The sequence below is a fragment of the Taudactylus pleione genome, unplaced genomic scaffold, assembly GCF_031769625.1.
Source record: "Taudactylus pleione unplaced genomic scaffold, aTauple2 ptg000154l, whole genome shotgun sequence".
Classification (NCBI taxonomy): domain Eukaryota; kingdom Metazoa; phylum Chordata; class Amphibia; order Anura; family Myobatrachidae; genus Taudactylus; species Taudactylus pleione.
Window position 1 is genome coordinate 17,034,125 of NW_028284556.1, and position 24,924 is coordinate 17,059,048.

General features: G+C 40.5%; 1 protein-coding gene across 1 annotated transcript in view; it reads right to left on the bottom strand.

Moving 5' to 3' along the window:
- The window catches only part of ESR1 (estrogen receptor 1), a 283,323-nt gene that overhangs the window by 181,974 nt on the left and 76,425 nt on the right, over nt 1–24,924 (bottom strand). Inside the window, exon 2 of the mRNA XM_088474493.1 lies at nt 13,920–14,110. Coding sequence (XP_088330619.1) covers nt 13,920–14,110 — 191 coding nt within the window. The remainder of the gene's footprint in view (nt 1–13,919; nt 14,111–24,924) is intronic.

The following is a 24,924-nucleotide window of genomic DNA, read 5'->3' on the forward strand; positions in this document are numbered from 1 at the left end:
AAGTAGAGTAGTGGACATGTGGAGAAGTTGCCAAAAGCAACCAATTAACTTGTATCTAATATTTTCTAAAATGGACTTATAAAAATATTAACTAGAAGTTGATTGGTTGCTATGGGCACATGTTCACTTATCCACTCTTTAGAAAGCTTGATACATCTGCCCCTTAAAGTGACCAACTACTGTACTATGTACTAGCTACCATCAGAAAAATCAAAAGCATTCTTATAGGGGTTTTGCGTTAATATCACTGGTTTTAGTTTTACACCATATTCAATTTCAAAGACTTATCGCAGTTTTGAAAAGTCTTTGATAAAAAACGGTGATAACTTTTCACCATTGAATAGGTGTCGAAAAAAAGTGCAGAATTGGGGTTTAGGGGTGCAGGCTTAAAAAAAATAGCCTGCACACCTGAGATTGACATTTAAAAAAGAACTGTGTCAAAAAAAGTTTAAAAAAAAAATAGGAAAAAATTGTTAAACAATAGGGAAATAAGTTCAGGGCTATTCTGCAAGTATGCGGCAGATGTTTTCTAGAATAGAATTATAGCGGCAGGTGCACAAATGCAGAATTTTTAAAAAATTACTTTAGGGACACCAAAATATGCTAGTACCCATTTTCATGTACCCCAAATTTGATGGGACCACTTAAAAAAATGAAAAAAATAACCTAAGTGCTCTTCTGCATCACTTCTTCAATGTCGGAAAAAAAACACCTGCTGCAGCTATTTAAATCCCCGGCTTTCAATTAAAGGCTAAAACGGGGGTACCCATAGTGTTCCCCCATGTTTTTACAACTGTAGGGGGGTCTTACAATTATTTTAAGGAAAAATTTGTAACTTTACGCAAATCCAACATCGGAGTTTCCCGTTTTCGTTAATTTTATTTTGAATACAGGGATAAGCGGGAGCGCGCACCATACCTTTACGCAGAAAAAAACTCCGATATGAAACGTTAACTTCGCCAAGGAAGTTAACCTTTCATATTGAATACCCCTCTAAGAGTAACTATCTACCATAAGAGAAAACAGAATAGCACTTGGAGTAACTATTTGATATGTACCATCTTCTATCAGAGAAAACAGAAGAGCACTCAGAATAACTATACAATATGTACAGTACCATCTTCCATGAGAAAAAATAGCATTCTTAGGGGCATATCCTATTGTGGACGTGAAAATTAAAAAAACCCACGGCGCTGTTTTTTTCCCGCAAGCCGCTGGGTTTTGCTATTCAATAAGGTGACTGAAAATGGGACGCAGTGATTTCTATAGAAATCACTGCGTCTTTTTTCTCGCATCGCCAGAGCAAGTCTGATTTTTCCGAAAATCGTTAATTTTAGGAAAAATCAGTGGGACTTGCTCTAGGACTCCGGCGGAACTCCCACCTAGCCACCCAGAGGACTAATTAAGCTATTGGAAGTTTCCAATTAGCTTAATTAATCCTTAATTACTAGCCCTCTGAAGCTGTGTCACCTTCCGAAGCGGTTTCTTCTGCATCCAAAGTTGGGAGCTGGTTCTTCTGCAGCAGGGTGAGTATGTGAGTGTGTGTGAGTGTTTGTAAGTGTGTATGTGTGAGTGTGTGTATGCATGAGTGTGTGAGTGACCACCGATGTGTGTGATCCCCCATGTGAGTGTATAACCCACCGTAACGGGCGTTGGGAGAACTACATCTCCCAGCAGTCCTTGCACTTCCCAGTGGCCCTGGAGACTCCCAGCAGCTTACTCCCCAGTGACAAGATGGAGGGGAGGCCATGGAGAGCCAGAGACCTCCGGGCAGGTAAGTGTAATTTTAATTTATTTATTGTACACAGTGCTGGGTTTTCAGCTCTGAAAACCCAGCGACCACTTCTTTGTTATTGGATACGCGGGTATAGGAAGCGACATACCTGTAGTAATCCAAAATTGGGTGTGAGGGGCCGAGGTTTTTTACATCGCACCCAATTGGTTTTTTTACATTGCACCCCTACAGTAACAGTCTGCTAGGTGCCACCTAACAGCAACAAAAATAGAGGCATTCTTAAAGTTGCACACAAGTCGGTCACAATTGTATCCAAATTCTGTGCATGGAACTAAATATGTATTTTCACCTGTATGCCGAGCTGTATATATTTATGTGACTGGAAGCCCAAATGCGTATACATGGTTTCATAACCATTATCATAATCAGTGGGCACTTACTTCAGCCCTACAGTATCTTTGGTGCAAAGGCTGCATCTGAAAACGGATTTATGCATCTGTACAAAATAATTCCATCGTCAGGCCATCTCTATATTTAGTCTATGTGGAAATGTCTTGTTAGAGCCCAGTAAGGCCTACTCAGTCACAGGTGGAAATGCATACGACTCTCCATCGCCAATAGTTTATTACAGAGCATGCGCAATGGGAAAATACAGAATATATGCTTTGTAAACTTGCATTCAAATCTGCATTGGCCCCTTAACCTTTACCAACTAGTACTCCCGGCAGTTGAGGAGGTGTGATTTTATACAACCAAGCTTCCCCTTCCCTAGGAAGTATGTCAATGGACTTTGTGCACTTATACTATTTATTTATTATTATTATTATTATTATTATTATTATTATTATTATTATTATACAAAGCCAACAAATGATCATGTTTCATATATTTAATTAAAGCTATAATTTTCAGGCAGTATCTCTGTAATCCAAAAATGAAAAATACCCCCTTATCTATTGATCAAACAGAAAAAAAAAATCATAGTGTCAAACAAATTAATTACCTTTAAAAAATATATGCATTTATTAAACTATCCCTTCCTAAAATGTCCCTAGTGACAGACTACAAGATGTGTTCTTCTGTTGCTAGGAATCTGTGTAGTTGACCTTGGCGATAAGTAGGGCAGAATGCAATTTCCCTTTTCTTAGCACCTGCTAGAACAATGACGTCAATTAAACTGTTGCAGTTATCCATCTGCTTTTTAGTGTTCACAGCATGAAGTAGGAAGATTACAGATATGAATTGCAACCACTTTGTAACATCAGGTTTCCACTTTTATTAGACAGAGCAGTAAAAGATTAAGGCCGTGGAGGAGGCCTTTTTGCTTGGATCTTTAAAATAAAAAACAAAATCTTTAACTGTCTTTTTATGCAAAAGTCTCCCCCAGAATGGATTAAAGACTTTTTAAAAGAAAACCAGATAAATGAGGAAAAACTCACATGTTATGCCAACTCATTACAGTGTACAACATGTACTAGGCTAATTGTATCAACCAGTGACAAATGTTGTTTCTTTTCTTATAGTATCCAAATGGATTTAATTGTCGGTTCCACCACAGACTCAATTTAATTGATTTGGCAGAGTGAACGTTTACTACAAATCACTCCCCCTCAGCTCAGTGTCAGTCCTGTACATACCTACACAAACTTTTCATGGAACATTCAATAAGAAGAGTATCTACAAAATAAATGGGTGCCACAGGAACAATTTGATCAATTATTAAATTTAGTACAGATAAAGAACCAATAGTGACACTATCATGTAAAATATATATAAAAAAATATATATAAAAATATATTTTGACTCTTTGAGGCTGATGCAGACTTGAATGCAAGTTGGTTGTAACTGTTCCCGCATTGTGTGTCACAAAGGAAGCTGTGAATATCCCCAGAAGAGTAACATTGATTGTGACAGCAACGTCAGTTGAACTTTATGGGTCTAGCAGATGGATTGATAGCATTCCCGGATGTCTTCAAACCAGCTCTGCCCTTGGTGTGATGACACACCTCCACATTATAATGTCCCCCTGCCTTCACAAATGTTTAATAGATTATAGATGATGATGTGGTAGGTGGGGCTGATTTAAAGTGCAGTCATGTCTAACTGACATCCATATACCATCTAGTTTCCAGACTTCTGGGGTGGCAACTGATGACTATAAGTGTTGGCCTGACATTTGTCTAAAGCACTGATTATGGGCTGACCTGTAAAGGGTTATGGTATAGGTATCATTAAATGGATTGCTAGTGGGAAGGCTGAACTGTGGCTGGGATGCATATTTTTCTCCTTATGTAGAGTTGTATACATCATTGTGAGTGGACTACCCCTATCCGTATGCTTGGTTTGGTATTCATCATCATCATCACCATCATCATCAATCTGCACTAACATCAGAGTATTTACGCATCTGCCCAAAACTGTATAGGCTGTAATACTGTTGCCACTGTCTCTCTGGTCATTGCCTAAGTAAGAATGCTCCATTACAGTGATGCCCCTACAGTCGCAAGTAGAGATGTGACTTAAATGCGTACAAGTCTGCATTGCTTGCATTTACATGTGCAGCGTGCAAACAGGTAAAATAGGCAAACAGACATACGTTTAACTCTGCATCAGCCCCTAGGTACATATATTCAATTGTCTGGTAAAAGGTTCACCCTACTTCAAAGCATTTTTTATAATAATAATAATGAAGCCTTTACCTGCAAACAGTGGTGGATTAAAACTACTGGCAGTTCTCAAGGCATGGGCACCCCATCAAATATTATTCACACTTCTTTACCCACCAAAACACTCATAATTTTCTAATATCTTTTAGATTTAAGAAACCACAAATTAAGAGTGCTAGGTGCGCAAGATCAGAAAAGCAGCTAGTGCAGTGAATATCTATAAGATGGTCCTCACACCTTAACCAAAGCACAAAGAAATAAACAAAACTAGATAACACTATACCAGCGCTGATATAGAAATAATACTGTTACATTCCCATTAAGAGAAGAAATGTATCTCAGCTAAATCTGGTGTGTATCCCCAAGTGACTGAAAAGTAACAATTACCAGTTGGTGGGAAAAACTGTTAACAGGCAGTCCTTAAAGAGCTTAGTTGAGTTATCTGTCAGTAATGGTCCCATGTCCTTTTACAGGTAGCACCTCTGTGCCGGGTCGTGAGTCACAGTTACCACGGGGTCTTCATGCTGTACACCTATGCATTTCGACCCTACCTAGGGTCTTTTCAAGGCTAGTCTAAAGCAGAGTGGACAATAAGTGGCCCCCCAGCTGTTGCTGAACTACACATCCCAGCATGCCTTGTAACAGTTTTAGGATGGTCAAATAGCAAAACTGTGGCAGGGCATGCTGGGATGTATAGTTCTACAACAGCTGGTGGCAGCTAATTGCCCACCCGTATTCTAAAGCATGAATGTCACTCTAAGTCCCAAATCCCCTATAAACCCCAACTGTCCAATGCTATGGGCTCAAGAGCAACTGATCTCTATACAGCAAATCGGCTACAAGTCCCATGATCTTTTGCTGTGCCTGGCCTATCCCTACGATCTTTAGAGGCATTCCTTCTGGTTTCCAGCATCCTCACCATGGTAATTGGTATTGCAAACAGATCCTGGCATGTACAGAAGAGTGTCACTTCTGATCGCATGGGCAGCATTGTCAGGTCCAGTCTGTTCCAGAGGTGTTATCAATACACATGCCTGTCCAATCAGTAAAGAATGGGAAAGTCTACAGCAGAGAGGTGTCCCCAGTTTGCATCACCATAACAACCACAGTATCACAATCATAGCTCTGTGGATAATAGTGATACATCACTTCTGGTCCTTTGTTACCATAACAACCTTTGATCCTGATAATTCTAATTTCTAGAATCTACAGCATTCAGTCTGTTCAATTGGAGATGCAAGTAATTATGACCAAGTCTCCATTAAACCAGATATCATTTATACCTCAATATAATACAGAGAGCACATTAGAAATACAATTAAACAATATAATCCATTGTACACTCAAACTAAAGATGAGAAATTAAAGTTCAAACCAGTGTAAAGGAAGTGCAGGAGTGCAAGCAAGTGCAAGTCAAAGCTGCCAAAAAGGGGTTCTAATTCCTCTTTATAATATCATTTTATTTCAAAATCGAGGTTTAGATCTCCCAGTTTCAATGTTCCAAAGTCATAAATACTTTTCAATTCCACCTTGGCAAGCTGGCTTGCCAAATCCCTCTTGGCCAATGCCCCATTATCTATTGCAACCCTACAAAACATCTTATTCCAGACATACAACAGTTGTGGCATTGTTTAAAATAGCTGGCAAGGGTGTGAGTCTCTAGATTCCTCTTTAAATTCCTAAGAGAATATGTTCTACCATTAATCTCTATTACACTGGTCTTGCTATTTCAATCACTTTTCACCTCTCTATATCCTGCACACATACCACAGTGATAAAAACGTTTTGATTTTATTGTCGAGATTTAGTCATAGGTAAGGCACTTCTCACTAACCTGGTGCTTATATTAGGGGCTCTCCTATAGATATACTTTGGCTTTGTTTGAAGAACATGACCAATAATTGGGTCCTTTTGAAGGATTTTACCTTGGGACCTGATTGACCTCCTCAGCCAGCTTCTCAATCATACTTGGTGCATAACCACATGCTATAAACTTAGCCTGACAAAGAAAATGTCAGAATGCATTGATTACTACATGCAACCATTTGAAGAATTGATCACACCTGAAATATACAAAATACTGTACCTCCTCAATTTTTTAAAAACACTATTCAGTGGAAAGAGGATCTTTTTATGCTGTCAGCAGATGTACAATCTTTTTACACCATTACTGAGCATCAGGAAGGTGTGAAGACAGTCACCTAATTTCTGTAAGGTAGTGCTCTTAACCAGGGATTACAGGATTTTATTATAGAAGGTGTCCATTTTATCCTTTCCAAAAATAATTTTGATGTCTTTTATCTTCAGAAGGTGGGGATAGCAATGGGCCCCAGGCTCACTCCAAGTTATGCAAATATTTTTGTGGGACAATGACTACATTTGGAACCAGACCACTTTGGAGCAAACCTGATGTACTTGCTCTATATATATTGATGACTTTATTAAGCACAGAGCTTGTGCACTATGAATTTCTCTAAGCCAACAGATTCACACTCATACATTGAAGCAGACAGCTGCCATCATTCAAGATGGTTGCACTGTATTCCAGGGGACCAATTAAGGAGGCTTAACGGCAACTAAGAAAGATAGCTATGAAAATCAGGCAAAATAGATCCAGGCTAAGTTTATAACATGTAGTTATGCACCAAATATGATTGAGAAGGTGGCTGAGGAGATCAATCTGGTCCCAAAGCAATAAAGTAGGGGATAGAACCAAACCTAAAAATTTTGAATGGGCCTTTTGTGATTGCATATAGCAGCCAGCCTAAGGTTATTGAAACAGCTATATGCAAACACTGGGTGGTCCTTTAAAAGGACCCAATTATTGGTCACATTCTTCCAACAAAGCCAAAGTATATCTATAGGAGATCCTCTAATATATGCACCAGTTTAGTGAGAAGTGCCTTACCTACAGTATGATGAAATCTGTCTCAACAATAAAACCAAAAGGCTTTTATCACTGTGGTTTGTGTGCAGGTTGTAGAAAGGTCAAAAGTGATGCAAATAGCAAGACCACTAAAATAGAGATTAATGGAATATGTATTCTCTTAGGGATTTTATTACATGTAATACCAAAAGTGTCATCTATGCAACTGAGGGTCTCATTCAGACCCGCTCACGAGCGCTGGAGGCTCGCAAGTGGGTCGATGGTACCCAAATGTGCATGCGCACGATGGAGGGAGCCAAGCTGTCGCTCCGGGTCTCGCACCAAAGGGGGCTTGCTGTCGATGGTGAGTGACAGCACGCCCCCTTTGGTGGGCATGCCGGGGGCGTGGCTGCCAGACGGAGGCGTTCCCATGGGAACGCCTACCGTCTGGGGCCGGCCCCACTGACATCACTAGTGATGTCAGTGGGAGTGATTTTGGCTCTGATAGAGCCAAAATCACTCCAGGGCTTGCGGCAGCGAGACCCTACTGCAGGGTCTCGTTGCAAGCCCGATGGTCGCGATGGTCTTGACCATTGGGACCATCATCATGGACGCTCGCATAAGCTGTGGGTGGTAACCCACAGCTATGCGAGTGTCCAAAAGGGCGCTCTAAATTTAACTAGGACGGCCCTGATTCAGAGCGAGCGCTCTGGTCAGAGAGTCCGGCTCTGAATCAGGGCCGGAATGTGATTGTGGCTTGTTTTTATATCGGGCTGACCTCCAAACCCCTAAAGGTGTAAGCTGGTGAGCACCCGAGAAATAAAAGAGGGGTCTGGAGACTCACACCCTGTCCAACCATTTTAAACAATGCCACAACTGTTGTACATCTGGAAGAATACATTTTGTAGGGTTGCAATAGATAAAGGGGCATTAGCCCCAGAGGGACTTGGAAAGCCAGCTTGCCAAGGCAGAAATTAAAAGTATTTATAACTTTGGAATATTGAGACTGTGAGGTCTAAACCTCAATTTTACAATAAAATGGTTTTTATAAAGAGGAATTAGAACGCCTATTTGGCAGCCTTGACTTGCACATGATTGAACTCCTGTACTTTATTTGCACTAGTTTGTACTTTTATTTCTCATCTTTAGTTTGAGTGTGCAATGCATTATATTTTTATTGTATTTCTAATGTGTTTTCTGTATTTATATTGAAGTGTAAAAGATATCCGGTTTAATGGAGTCTTGGTTATGATTACTTGCATCACCAATTGAACAGACATAAATGCTGCAGATTATAGGAAGCACAATGATAAGAGTCAAAGGTCACTATGGTTACAAAGGACCAGAAGTGATATATCGCTATCATCCACAAAGCTATGATTGTGATTCTGCGGTTGTCTTGGTGATGCTAACTGGGGATGTCCCTCTGCTGTGGACTTCCCCATGCTTTACTGAATGGCCAAGTATGTGTATTGATGTCACCTTGGGGACTGACCAGAAGTGGCACAATGCTGTCCACACGATCGGAAGTCACGTCCTGCTGTTCACACCGGAATCTGTTTGCAATATTAGTTACCATGCTGAGGACGCTAGAAACCAGAAGGAATGCCTCTAAAGATCATAGGTATCGGCCAGGCACAGCAAAAGATCATAGGACTTGTAGCTGATTGCTATATAGAGATCAGTTGTGCCTGAGCTCGTGGGATTGGACAGTTGGGATTATTAAGGAGATTTGGGAATTAGAGTGGCATTCATGCTTCAGACTAACCTTAAAAAGACCCTAGGCAGGGTCGAAACATGTATGTGTTTGGCATGCAGACCCTGTGGTGACTGTGACTCATGACCCGGCACAGGTGGACTGGAGTCAGGACCAGTAAAAGCCCAGTAAAGAATCTGGGCCCATTACTGATAGATAACATTTCACCTAAACTCTTTAAGATCTACCTGCTGAAAGTTCTTTTCACCTGCTGGTAATTGTTACTTTTCAGCCACTTGGGGATACCCACATTTGCAGAATGTCTGATTGTTTTAAACTGCTCTATTGTATTGAATTTCTCCTCTAATCCTGGGCAGGAGGAGTTTGCAATGGAAGAATGTTCTATAGGAGCAATGGTGAACAACACACTAGACTCAGCTGAAATATATTTCTTTGCTTAATGAGAATATAATGTTCAAGTATATACTTACATTAGGGCACAAAGCAAGTGTCTCAAATGCAACTGCATTAATATATTATAAACCTCATAGTCCATTGTTTTATTACTGTTTTGTTTCAAGCTGTAAAGTGCAATGAAATATGCTGGCACTATATAATAAGTAAATGTTAATAATGATAATACAGTAATAAAATATTATTATTGTGTAAATATTATTAATATATAAAATACATGATCATTGACTTGTTGACTTCTAATATTGCAATGCTCCATGGATATATACTGTAGGTGCATTATCCTGTATCTCAAAATCTTATAGTCATACAGAATTTTATAGTTTAATCCCACCCAAGTAATGTTTACTTTGAACCCCAATCCTTAGACTAAAAGAATTGTGCTTGTCTCATGTGTAGATCCCCTATGGTTTAATAGATGCCACCACCTAAAAGCTGATTGGACAAGCTGTGATTCCTTAATTGTCTAAAGGGAGATAAACTGAAGACAATAAAAAATGTCTGGAGTTTTACGCTAAGAACGAAAACCAAACGCAAGTGAATTAAGCTATATTGTTGCTATGTTTGCCATTGCTGTAGGCTAACTACAAACATAAAATATGTGGTGTATGAGTTTCTAATATTAGCCAAGAACTGATATCATCATCGTTTTATATGAAAAGCAAACACTGAGCATTACTTGTTCATGGTTGGAACACTACTGCTTGGATTTATTCCAAAATAAGTCTCAGCAGAGAAGCAAATATTAGCTTAGTGAGTTCATATTTTGTCATAAATCATTGGTAAAAAAAAAAAATCCTAACTGCTGATGCACCGTTGTATTAATGAAATAATGATCTTTGGGGATATTTCTGCATTAAATCACCAATAGATCAAAAATTAAATGACATATTTTGGGCTATGAAATCCTAGAAGAGATTATCTATGTAAAGCACAGAAAAAGCTCGATTTGCAGTAGACTGGGAGGTATTTCTACAAAAACACCATGAAAACTGTGTTTTTATGTGAAAAACAGATCGGGCGCACGTATGACTCTGTCTCAATCCTGGCATGCCCTCTCAAATAACTATCGGCCCATGTTGGGAGGTATGGGACTGTCAGGGTGCTAACATGTTAAAGAAACATGCATTGTCAAAAAATGAAGAAAGGAGGTTTTCAGAACACTCCAATTAAAATGATGTATAAACATTTATTCATTTGGAACTATTCTAAATATTAGCAAGACACAAAAGGTCTTTTATAAATATTCCACCATGTGGACATGGAAATTATGAATATTTTTTGGTGGTCCAAAAAGTGTTAGTATTTAGGAATTTAAAGTGACATTTTCACCTTTACTAGCAGTCCTGTGATGAACCACAAACCTGAAATTTGTGGCAGTTTGAGAAAAAAATCTATTTATGCAAATATTCTCTGTGTGCTGGCATTTCTTTTGATTTGGAAATCACCCTTCCAGATGATAACTAGGAATCGGTGTGGCTTCAGTTTTGTCTATTTTCTGTGACATGAAACTTAAAAGCAATAACAATTTTACATAGCTCATTGCAAAGAAATTGGAAGTTGGCTCAGTGGAGCTTGCAATTGAGTGAGGGGTACACGATCATAAAATCTCTTCAAAGAGCACTTAGGAATTGAGTTATTGCTACTGTGCAATGTTGAAGACATTTGGGTTATATTGCAAGTGTTTATTGTGACTTATCATTGGAAAGCCAAAGCTATTGCTCTCTGGAATCAGAAAAGTACAGCATTAGATGCTAAGCTTATTGCTATTACCAATTGTGGTTTACAAAAATATATTGTTATAGGTCAGTGATCATCCAGCCACAGAGTACTCCAATGACAGAACTTTAAATGCACTGTACAGTAAAATTCTGTCCATTTTGAGGTTTTTGCTAAAACTGCTGAGTAATAATCCATGTTGCTATTAATGTATATCTGTGTTTTGCAAAAGGTTATTGTGTACTTAAACCATAGTACATTGAGACCAACGAGAAATTGCCTTTTACCTAGTTGTAGCCAAAGAGGTGCTGCAGGAACAAAATAAACAAGCCTGTTGAACTATTGGATAGCATTATAGCGATTTGCCTATCCATTACTGTATTGCAGACTACTGTGTTGAAATTGCTCATTCCTTTTCTTGTACTGCAATCTCCTGTCATCTGTATGGTGATTCTTATTTTCATACAGTGTCCTGACCTAGATCTACATCATCCTAGCCCCATTTAATAAATCTATTGATTGTTCTATTTACCAAAGCTATCACATTATGTCATTTTACTGTGTGTATGGGGCTAGCCTCTCTGCTATTTATATCAAAATAATTTTAAATCCCATCGTAACTTTTCCCAGAAATGATGGTGTTTATTAGAACATTTTTTTTCTTGTTCTGTTTTTAAAGCTAAAAGCACTGTTGAAAAAATAATTATTTAGACCTTTATGAACTAGGAATAGTAGGTGGATATAAAATGGAGCTTAGATAATACTGTACAGTATGTGCTTAATGCAGTTCGCAATAAACAACACGATGATTGTCCATTTAGAAAGATTGCTGGGAAGATAAACTGAAGGTTTAAACTATATTCTAGATTTCTTTAAACAAAAGAAATTTATAGAGTACATGGTTTTTAAAATAACAAGACAATTATAACGCAGGCCACTACTGTTGATGCTCTTCATTTTTTCTGTTTGCTTTTAAAGATTATTTTTCAGCATCATTAGTAACATTGTAAAAAACAACCCACTTATGAAATGCTAGACCCCCAAAAAACTCAAAGTGCGGACTAGGATTGCATATAAACAATTTATTAAACTCACAATATTCCAAATGAGCAGCATCATTAAATCATTAAAAATATTGTGAATTTAGCTTTTTGGGAATTAACATAGTAATCTGATATATGTTTTATGATTTTTTCTTTGTTCCTTTGTGTGATATTAAATGATCTTTATTGAACCATTTAATAAATTGATTAGATGCAATCCTATTCCGACTAGTTGAACCGCGCTTTCCCTTTTTGGGGGGGTCTAGCACTTCTTAGGTGGGTTATATTTTCTGGGAAGGTTGGCAGTACCTCTTAGGGAGCTGCAGTTCAACTAGTAGACTGTCACCAGCTAAACTAGCACCCTTAGTTTATATTTACCTTTTACCAATAGTTTCCTCTGAGAACAAAACATAATCCACGTGTTTAAAATAAAAAAAATTATCTGTGACAATGCAAACTACCTTAGGTTAGTCAATTTGAGCCATAACACTGTACTTCTCAAAGCAATTAGCATGAACATCAAGAATGGATATGTGTAAATAAGGACAAATATGTATAAGGGTAAAGGAAGCAACATATGTACATGGAAGTCCCAAATTAAGAGCGAAGACACTTCCAATTTCTAATGGTATTTATCCATGGGTGTTTGTTGAGCTGGTAGTAATACATTTACCTGTATTAGATGCCAGGAGTTAAAAGACAAGTACTGAGAAGTGGTTGAAGAGCAGGCCGTAGTGTGTTGACTTGCATTGCACTCACCTTTAGATGAGGCTTTAGATGAGGGGTGTGTTACTGGCATTTAAAATCAAGTCATATTCTTTAAATGAAAGGACATACAGGAACCTCAGGCGCTGCCGCATAACAGAAGTGTGGCCATATGTTTTTTTGGGAAGTGGGCGTGCTCATCTGTCTTTGTCTCCACTATCCCCTCTCCAAATGTAATATCCCTTTCTATAGTACCAGCAGTATGTGTCAGGATGTGGCAATGATGGTGATGATGAAAGAGTAGGGGGGGGAGAATATAGAGGTCTGTTTTTAAAGACAACTTGTGTGATTTATAAAAATATAATCAAAAAGCAACTTACAACTTACAATACACATATGTTAGGGCACAGTGGCACAAGGGTTAGTGCTGCATCCTTACTGGATGGGCCTGACCAAGGGACTGATTTAGCAGCGTACGCAATAGTTGAGCGATTGTTTGCCATTGCGCATGCATACAAGCCACATTTCGTGTGCACAGCATTCGCATTGCGATTACGGACGCACAAAGGAATCCATCACAAAGTGAGTGACAGGTTGTCAGCGTTTGGGGGTGGTGATGGGGGAGTGGTCAGAAAAACGCATGTGTGTCTGTCCATTTGAATGCCGTTTCATGGGTGTGCATAAATTAGCCACTGCGATTGCATACGCAGCTTGTGTACTCATTGCGTGCGACGAGACTTGTAGTTACTGCAGCTGGTCAGAAATGTTGTAAATGCTGCGTGACGGGCCGATGTGCGTCAATGGTACCGATTTTATGCAGAAGTGCAAGATTGGAGTTTCTTTCAAGTGCTCTTGTTAGCTCACACAACCCAATAACATACCAATAGATTGAATGGCTGCTGACACAAAGAGTATGTGTGTGTTTGTGCGATTAAATATTCTCTACACACCACTGCATATATGATGGCTCTATATAAACATACAATGATAAATAAATAATGCATATGTACTGTACCTTGTATACTTCTTTTGAAGAAAGCCTTACAGCCCTCACATGACCACACTCCATAGTGATAGCCAGATGCATAGTCACTGCATACTGCGCAGTATCGAGTCTCTTTACTGGATTCCATGGTTGGTGTTCCCTTATCATTAGCTGAAGCTATGCGCTCCCTTCCATTTTGACGTCTGTTGTCTGAACCTGACCTGCAAGTAATTACCAGAATTGCACATTATTTTTCAAGTAAGACATTTTAATAATAATTAATCCTTGACAAATAGAGGTAAAAACCTTACTATAATCATATTCTGTAATCATATTATATTACATATTACATGCATGTTGAAAAAGTTACATATTAAATATGCACTCGATGTAGTGTACTAGTCTGTAAAAATACAGCACTTATCATTACTGGAGCCACCATATTTACAAACTTATTTAAAAAATTGCTGTTAGATAAAACTGGAATTACCAACACACAGGGATATTTCTGACAATTTCTGCAATGGAAAGAGGTGGTATATATAACTTATATAAGTGATTGCTAGTAAGCATTTTACAGAGTTGGCTAACTTTTTCCTGTGTTATCAACTTTTGACACATTGATAGAGGTCTATTTATCAATGGTGGCAATGAGTCCCCCATGTAGTTTAGGTTAGAAAAAATGAAAAAATCATGCTGCTTGTTAAAGATGCAGCTTCCCATATAAAGTATAAAAGAGCAATGCTGTTTTATTAACAAAACATCCCATGTTATACTAGTAAAAGCATTGCCTTTCTAAAGTTCAGACTTAACAACGCAGGGAAGCACTTAGTAAATAAGGGATCTGTTTACTAAGCCTTGAGCTAAAGTGAATGGAGATAAAGTCTAAGCCTTGAGCTAAAGTGAATGGAGATAAAGTACCAGCCAACCTGCTCCTAACTATCATTTTTCAAACATGTGACATGGCAGTTAGGAGCTGATAGGCTGGTACTTTATCTCCGTTCACTTTATCTCCATCCAAGGCTTAGTAAATAGTCTCCTAAATTCTTGTGACACCAACTTCCAAATATGGAGAAGCATGGTGGCCTGGGGAGCTTTTACTGGATCCCAAGTCAGCGACTTGCATAGTAAATGGCACCCTGAAACAAAAGGGCCACCACCGATTTTTGCAGCATCATACCATTTGCTTTAACCTAGTTGGTCAAGGGTTTATCCTACAGCAAGATAATGACCCAAAACATACCTTTGAGGAAAAGAACAAGACGGTAGGCTTCAAGTCATGGGATGGCTTGTGCAGCCTACATACTTAAGCTCCATCAAACTGGTTTGGGATGAACTGGACAGAAGTGCAACACATATGTGTAAAACCTCTGCAGCAGTGTTGGGAAGAATTTCCCGAACAAGATGTGTTTGTTAGTTATATCTGCAAAATGTGTTAAACAATTAGATTACATTTTGCTAAACAAAGGAGTATATTTACAAAGGTTGATTTTGATTTTAGTGTGATTTCACATTCAATTTTCATTAGATTTTGCATTTGGAGATTTACTAAAGGCAAAATCGAATGTCAAATCGAACATAAAACTGAATTTCCCTCAAATCCCACTCAAAATCGAACATCATGTAAACATCTGTACTTTTTCATAGACCAACACACAAATCCCTTATTTACTATTATTTGATTTCAAATTGAACACAAAATCGAACTTCAAATCAAACTTCAAATCCCCAAATGAATAGAACTGCTTTATGATTTCGATTTAGCATGAGCAGTTCATTTTGACACAGATACATGCATACATCAGGGAGATGCATGCATGTACAGTATCTTACTGTAAAATGCTTGTCAAGTGTTAATTTTTTTAAACAAATGATGTGGGGTACCCTGGAGAGGGGGATCCCTTTATTGGGGGGGTCCCCAACTCCCCAGGGATCCCCTGCCTTGGCTGACTAGCAGTCAGGAGTAATGTTCCAGCTGGGGAACCCAGTAATAGGGTTTCTCTGGCTGTGACATTACCCCCCTGCTAGAAAGGGTCCGGTGCTGCTTGTGGAAATTACAGGGGAACACTATGCATTTTTTTACCCTGTAATTCCAGAACCAGGACCAGATCTGAGCCTGGTGCTGGTTGTGCTAAGTATAGGGGAACCCTACATAATTTTTTCCCTGTACTTACACAACCAGGACTGGCTATGAAAAGTCCGGGGCTGGTTGTGTATTTAGGGGGGACCCGACATAATTTTTTTTTTTTTAAATAAACACTTAAGCATTTCACAGCAAGAGACATGCATGTATCTCACTGATGTATGCATGTATCTGTGTCAAAAGTAACTGCTCATGCTGAAACTGGAATCATGAAGCAGTTCTATTCATATGGGGCTTTGAAGTTCATTTTGAAGTGGGATTTGGTGTTTGATTTGTACATGAACATGCAAAATCGAACATCAAGTCACTTTTCAAAATCGAACCAAATCGAATTCGATTTAGAAAAGGCTTCTAAAATTGAATTTTAGTAAACGTGGGATTTGAAGAGGGATTTGTACATTCGATTTGATTTGATTTGAGGTGAGCTAAATCAAACATCAAATCGAAAGTAAAAACGAACTTTGCTAAATATGCCAAAGTGTTTTTTATGATTTATTTTTATAGCACTGTGAGACCTAAATTGTGTAAAGTTCATAAAAAATAGAATAATAGGGATGCTGCTAAACTTTTTACTCTCTCTATATATATATATATATATATATATAAAATATATTTTTTACTGTGTATATATACATATTATATATTTTTACTGTGTGTATATATATATTATATATTTTTAATGTGTGTATATATATATATATATATATATATATTTATATATATAAAACAGTTTCAGCTATTCCAAAGATAAAAGCACTGATATGATGGTTTTACAATGCAAAAGCAGTCTTACCACTAACAGGGGTAAACAATTGAAGTAAAAAGCTGTGGCAATAGGTGCCAGCAGCCCCTGTCAGTCTGGGCTACTTAAAGCTATACACTATGGGGGTGATTCAGACTCGGTCGCAAGCGGGCGTTCGTTTGCTATCCACCGATGTTTAAGTACTGCGCATGCGTAAAGTACTCAGTGCGCAAGCGCAAACCTATCACAGCGATCGGGAAGCGATCGCTCGTAGCACACCAAAGGCCCACCAGCTTCAGTGACATTAGATGCTGTTAAGGGGTGTTGACGGGGGAGTGGTAGTGTGAACGCAGGCGTGTCAGAGCATCTCAATGCCGTTTCGTGGGCGTCCATAATTAAGACGCATCATCAGCATTGACGTCACAGAACTGAATTAAAGTCAGCAGCACTCGCAGTGCCTGCGGTAGCCTCAGGTCTACCTTAGCAGTGTGAATGGGTCCGATGGTGCACGATGATACCGATGTTCCCCTTATGTAGCGGCATCTCACCGTTCACTCATAGAGGGAAGTGGGTGGACTTTAGTAGCAGATGGGCTTCTGCATGTTTGCACAGTGAGTGCCTCTACAATTGTATATTTGCATACACATGCTACGTCACGCACCGAGAGATCGCTTGTTAGCGAGCGGGTCTGAATCACCCCCTATGTAACCCCCTGTTGGTAGCCCTGCCATTGAATAAAATCACACAAAATGCACTGTTTATTAGCATCACACACAGGGCCTGATTCAGGTTGGTTCACAACTGCAACAGTGTACAAAGACGACCGACTGTTGCATACTGCGCATGCGTATACATCGCAGTGCTTGTGCTAGAACCAGTCACTGCGATCGGGACTGTGATCGCAGTGACTATGCAGGCCCATCACAGAATGATTTGCAGGAAATACCGCTTGGGGGAGGTGACTGGGCGGCGGTCGGCCTGAATGCACGCGTGCCTGTGAGTTTGAACGCTGTTGCAGGGCTGTGCATAAATTATCCACTGCGATGCCATACGCAGCTTGAGCTCTCACTGCGTACCGAGAGATTAGCAATTTCTGACCTTGTGCAAGTGTGCATGAGGCTCCGATTGTACTCGATGTTACCGATGTTTTTGCAGTCTTTCAATGTATTATGGATGTGTGTGAGGTAAAGTGGATGTCCTTATGTTGTGCTGCGACGGCATAGCGATCGCAGTGAGACTGCGTGCAAAATCGCAGCACGATTGCAGTTGCGATCCAACCTGTATCAGGCCCACAGTTTAAGCATCAAACAAACTCAAATAGCAAAGTGGTTAGAAATTACATTTGTGTGCAGACCCCCGTGTTTTGGTTTTGGTTCTAAGTCATCATCGTGTTTTGAAATTGGTAAAACAACCCTCAAGTATTTTAGTTTTGGATCTGGATCTCTTTAAAAATATATAAAACAGCTAAAATTATGTAATTTGGACCTGTAGTTGTTTCTACAATATGATTAACATTAATTTAAAATAATTTTGGATCTGGATCTTTCTTCGTGTTTTGGATCTGGATTGGTTTTGCCAAAACCACCCTTCGTGTTTTGGGTTCTGGGTTTTGTGTTTTGGATCTGTATTTTTTTTTTAAAAAAAGCATAAAAACAGCTTAAATCACAGAATTTGTGGTTTTTTCTGCTCCTATGCAATTATTAACCTCAATAATCTTCATTTCCACTCATTTCCAGTCTATTCTGAACACCTCACACTTCACAATATTGTTTTTATGGCCAAAAGATTGCACCGAGGTAGCTGGATGACTATGCTAAGCGACACGAGTGGGCGGCACAAACACGTGGCCCATCTAGGAGTGACACTGCAGTGGCAGACAGGATGGCAGTTTGAAAAACTAGGCCCCAAACTGAACATACTGCAAAGAAAAAAAAGAGGTGCAAGATGGAATTGTCCTTGGGCCCTCCCACCCACCCTTATGTTGTATAAACAGGACATGCACACTTTAACAAACCAATCATTTCAGCGCCAGGGTCTGCCACATGACTGTGGCTGAAATGATTGGTTCGTTTGGGCCCCCACAAAACAAGCTGGCAATTAATGTGTCCCTGCACAAACTGGCTCTACGGAGGCAAGATGTCGTCCTCATCCTCCTCAGCCACCGATTCCTTGGATAAAAAAGGAAAAAGGGATTTAGGTGTCCCTGGACTGCTTACAGTCTTAGCCAAAGTTTCTGAACTTGACAGTAACTTTTTATGAACGCGCTGCAGGTGCCGTATAAGGGAGGATGTTCCTAGGTGGTTAACGTCCCTACCCCTACTTATTTCACCTTTACATATGGTACATATGGCAAGGCAGTTGTTGTCCGGATTTGGATAGAAATATTGCCAGACCAAAGAGGTGGAATGTTTGGTCTTCTCCCCAGGCATGACCGTGATGGGCTTTTTCATCCCACGGACAACAACTGTCTCCCCTGGAGCCTGATTTAAACAAACCACATCACCATCAGAATCCTTCTCAGTGCCAACTTTCTCCTCAGTGCCAGCTACACCAGTATCCTCATCCTGTTGTACTTCAACAGTGACATCTTCAATTTGCATATCAGCAAGTGGACTGTGGGTGCTCCTTTCAGCACTTGCAGGGGGCGTGCAAATGGTGGAAAGAGCCACCTCTTCCCGTCCAGTGCTGGGAAGGTCATGCATCGCAACCGCCACCACACTTGGACTCTCCTTGGGGATTTGTGATATCTTCTTAGAACGCACAGTTCTTCGCTGTGCTTTTGCCAGCTTAACTCGTTTGATTTTTTTAGCGGGAGGTGGGCTTCCATCGTCATGTGAAGCTGAACCACTAGTCATGAACATAGGGAAAGACCTTAGCCGTTCCTTGCCACTCCGTGTCGTAAATGGCATATTGGCAAGTTTACGTTTCTCTTCAGATGATTTAAATGTTTTTTTCAAGGTCATTTTCCTGAACTTTGTCATTTGGGATTGTATGTGCCCTCTACTATGACATTGGGCATCGGCCTTGGCAGACGACGTTGATGGCATGTTATCGTCTATGTCATGACTAGTGGCAGCAGCTTCAGCACTAGGAGGAAGTGGTTCTTGATCTTTCCCTATTTTATTTTTATCGGAGAAAGTTTGCTCCTCCATTTATGTTATATTGATATATATGTGCGGCTAAGGTGCACACAAACACAGAAAATTATTTTTTATTTTTGTTGGAGACTAGTGCACTTTGTGGGTTACACCACCCTTTAAAAAATGAGCCAGCTGGCCCTTTACTTATGGGACACAGGCGCACGCTTGGCGCTGCTCCTTTGTTGATGCACGTGCAGCTACAGCCCACACAATTCACAAACACAGAAAATATTTTTTTATTTTGTTTGGAGTGCCCTTTGGGGGTTACAGCATCCTTTAACGGACAAGCCAGCCGGCCTTTTACTTATGGGACACAGGCGTACGCTTGGCGCTGCTCCTTTGTTGATGCACGTGCAGCCACAGTGCACACAATTCACAAACACAGACATTTTTTTTTATTTTGTTTGGAGTGCCCTTTGGGGGTTACAGCACCCTTCAGCGGTCAATCCAGCCGGCCCTTTATTTATGGGACACAGGCGCACGCTTGGCACTACTTTGTTGATGCACGTGCAGCTACTGCGCACACAATTCACAAACACAAAAAAATATATATTTTTATTTTGTTTGGAGTGCCCTTTGGGGGTTACAGCACCCTTTAACGGACAAGCCAGCCGGCCTTTTACTTATGGAACACAGGCGCACGCTTGGCGCTGCTCCTTTGTTGATGCACCTGCAGCCACAGTGCACACAATTCACAAACACAGAAACATTTTTTTTATTTTGTTTGAAGTGCCCTTTGGGGGTTACAGCACCCTTTAGCGGTCAATCCAGCCGGCCCTTTATTTATGGGACACAGGCGCACGCTTGGCACTACTTTGTTGATGCACGTGCGGCTACAGCGCACTCAATTCACAAACACAAAAAAATATAAATTTTTATTTTGTTTGGAGTGCCCTTTGGGGGTTACAACACCCTTTAACGGACAAGCCAGCCGGGCTTTTACTTATGGGACACAGGCGCACGCATGGCGCTGCTTCTTCGTTGATGCACGTGCAGCCACAGTGCACACAATTCACAAACACAGAAATTTTTTTTTTATTTTGTTTGAAGTGCCCTTTGGGGGTTACAGCACCCTTTAGTGGTCAATCCAGCCGGCCCTTTATTTATGGGACACAGGCACACGCTTGGCACTACTTTGTTGATGCACGTGCGGCTACTGCGCACACAATTCACAAACACAAAAAAATATATTTTTTTATTTTGTTTGGAGTGCCCTTTGGGGGTTACAGCACCCTTTAATGGACAAGCCAGCCGGCCTTTTACTTATGGGACACAGGCGCACGCTTGGCACTACTTTGTTGATGCACGTGCGGCTACTGCGCACACAATTCACAAACACAAATTTTTTTATTTTTTTATTTTGTTTGGAGTGCCCTTTGGCAGTTACAGCACCCTTTAGCGGTCAATCCAGCCGGCCCTTTATTTATGGGACACAGGCGCACGCTTGGCACTACTTTGTTGATGCACGTGCGGCTACTGCGCACACAATTCACAAACACAAAAAAATATATTTTTTTATTTTGTTTGGAGTGCCCTTTGGGAGTTACAGCACCCTTTAACGGACAAGCCAGCCGGGCTTTTACTTATGGGACACAGGCGCACGCTTGGCGTTGCTCCTTTGTTGATGCACGTGCAGCCACAGTGCTCACAATTCACAAACACAGAAAAAATATTTTTTTTTAGCACTTGGGGGGGAGCACCCCTGATGGACCGAGCACCCCCTGGACAACACTACAGCACCCCTTTAGGACTGGGACACACAGGACTTTGGAGTGGACACAGCCCCTATGGACAACTGACTGCACAACACAGTCCAGCCAGCCCCTATGGACTTTGAAGTAGTGGACACAGCCCCTATGGACAACAGCAGCACAGCACAGCACAGCACAACACTACACTGCACTACACTACACTACAACACTACACTACACTACACAGCCCAGCCATCCGTAACTCCCACCCTCCCTCTTCACTGTCCACAGCCGAGTGAGAAAATGGCACAGACGCGGGTACCTTATATAGGATCCAAAACCCGCGAGACCCAGAAGGCGGGATGATGACGTTTTGCCTCGATTTCAGATCCGAGTCAGACGGATCGGGGGGGCTCGGGGGGTTTCGGATTTCAGAAATCCGAACCCGCTCACCCCTAGTAGAAACAAATATACTATTTTACAAACACACTTCTCCAAACAGCAAATCACAGGCCTCTAGCCAATAGTAGAAGAAGTGACATGGGCACTTCCGGTAACTCCATAGAAATGAATGGGGATGAACTAGGAGTCAGAAGTAGAAGGATTATGACAGGGTAATATATTTTATATGGAATCCAAAACAAGCGAGATCCGACATTTCCAGGAAAATCTTTTGAGAACCAAAACCTTGGTTCGACTCTGTGCCCCAAAATTCAGTTGTGTCAGATTTACATATATATCCAATCCGTTCATCTCTATTGGAAATATTAAAGATAATACATTTTAAGGTCATTCAAAATGATGAGATTTTCATCTAGCTTTCTTGTGAAATAAATACACAAGAAAACTCAATGAAAACTGCATGCAAAATACTATTTCGGCGATACATCCTGCCTGTATAGTGCATTGTGCTTGGCTTTCCCAGAAACATAATGCTTCTTATTACAGCAGTTAAAAGAGAAGTCACCTTTTTTAATACAACAAATGGAGACACTGCTCACACTTCCCCTTTACCAGTATCCAGGAGCTGCCTACAGACTATGGGAAGAGAGAGCTCATCCATGTCTCTTCTACAGACCTGGAGAGAGTGTTTTACTGAGTTTAATGGTTAAAGCATGGACAGGTGATCTTCAAGCTCCCAATGTGATCATATCCTTGCGGATTTCATTTTCAAATAACAAGGAGTTCTTGGCCATATTTGCTACAAGGGGCATCCAACTACAATTTGACTTGTATCAACATGGACTTCTCCTTTAAAGTATTGTATAATAATACACTATATTTATTCAATTGAATGAGTCCTACTGAGTGAATGCTTGAAAAGCATTTAAAAAAATAATATATATATACATATATAATTTCAGTGGATTCATTAATAAACACTAAACAGAAAGACGTGAACAAGCCCTCTAGGTTATTGCCTGAGTAGGGCACTCCAACTTTCTCTTATATCTTCCACGATGCTCAGCCAGATGTTGCTGATCTGGAAAGAATAATTTTATCAGATAGGTTCCCTACTTAATGATGTGTGAGGTGTATTAATGAGAACTGCATCTTTCATAGCTGGGTGCTCCCACTCATGACGAAACATGGAGCACAGATAATAAACACTAAACTTTCAAAAGAATGTATCACTCCCTCAGATACAGTAGTGAAGTCACATTACTCATCTTTTCAATGCACTTTCCGAAAAGATATAAAAAGAATAGAAAATAAAATAGGACAACTGTAATGTGGTGTTATTCAATTAATGTGTCGTCTTTAGAGTAAGCTTAAATTTAGGAGAAAACATAGCAGTCAATCTAACTATAGAAGTGGTGCATTTGTACTTTGCTAGCAGGACACAATTGAGAATATTTCCTAGGCATTTTGAAGTTAATTAAGATTTTTTTTTTATTAAGGAGCAAATCTTGCAGGCTACTCATTGTACTGCAGAAACACATACTATTTATAAGTTGGCTATTGTTTTCTACTGTCCTTTCCTCAATAACTTTTTTTAAATTAACAAACTTTACAAAACACACATTAACATGTACTGTACACATTCAGAACACATCACAATGATAGGATAGCTATACGTTCCAACAAAGGCAGCTTATCTCAGACATATTGTTATTCAGTAGTGTAGGGATGCCGACGGTCTAAATGCCGACCGTCGGCATCCCCGGCAACTGTCTAATGACCGGCATTGAAATCCTGACACCTGTCATTAGACCAACGCCGGGAACCCGACACCCGGCTTACCGATCGAAGGTAAGCCGGGCGGCCGGGTGAGTACAGCTGGACGGGGGGAGGGGTAGGTTAGGAGCTCCCGGGGGGACTTAGGGTTAGGGACCCCACAGGAGGTTAGGGTTAGGCTATGGGAAGGGAGGGTTAGGCACCCCCAGGGGGAGGTTAGGGTTAGGCACCCACCTGGGAGACTTAGGGTTAGGCTGCAGGGAAGGGGGGGTTAGGTTTAGGCACTTAGAGGGGGGTTAGGGTTAGGCACCCCTAGGGGAGGGTTAGGGTTAGGGGGGGGAGGTTAGGTTAGTAAATAGAAAAGAAACGTACCTGTCGGGATCTTCACTGCTGGAGTTCTGCTGTCGGGATTTGAACCGCTGGCCATGCCGTAGTGTAAATGTGACATAGTGGCCAACTGTAAATTAAATCTTTAACTGTAAAAGATCCAGATATCTACTACTGCTATTCCTGCACAGCACATATGTGTGGGAATAGGAGGGCACATTGATAACGATGACAGCTATCAAACTGAGGGCCTGATTCAGCAAGGATTGCAAGTACAAAAATGCATGCACCCGGTCGATTGTTGCCTTCAGTGCATGCATATTCATCGCAGTGACTATGAGACTGCGATCGCAGTGACTACACAGACCCATCGCAGAATGATTGCCAGGAAGTACCGTTTGGGGGTGGTGACGGGGGGTGGTCGGAGAAACGCAGGCGTGGCAGAGCGTTTCAATGCTGTTACAGGGATGTGCATAGATTAGCCACAGAGTTCTAGCTGCGTACAGGAAGTTTAGCAATTTCTGGGTAAGGTCTGACCTGTCTTAATTGCGCGTGAGGCTCCAATGATGCTCGATGGTATCGATGTTTTCGCAGACTTGCAAGGTATTAGGAATGTGAGTAAAAGGAAGTGGGGGTATTTATGTTGTGCTGCGGCGGCATTGTGATCGCAGTCATTTGCATAATTTTGCAGCAGAACTGCGTACGAGCTTGCTGCCGCGATCACATCAGTGATCCTTACTTAATCAGGGCCTTGAGTGAACAAATGGGTACAGCCTATCGCGGAAATGAACACAACTCAGTATACAAACAAATG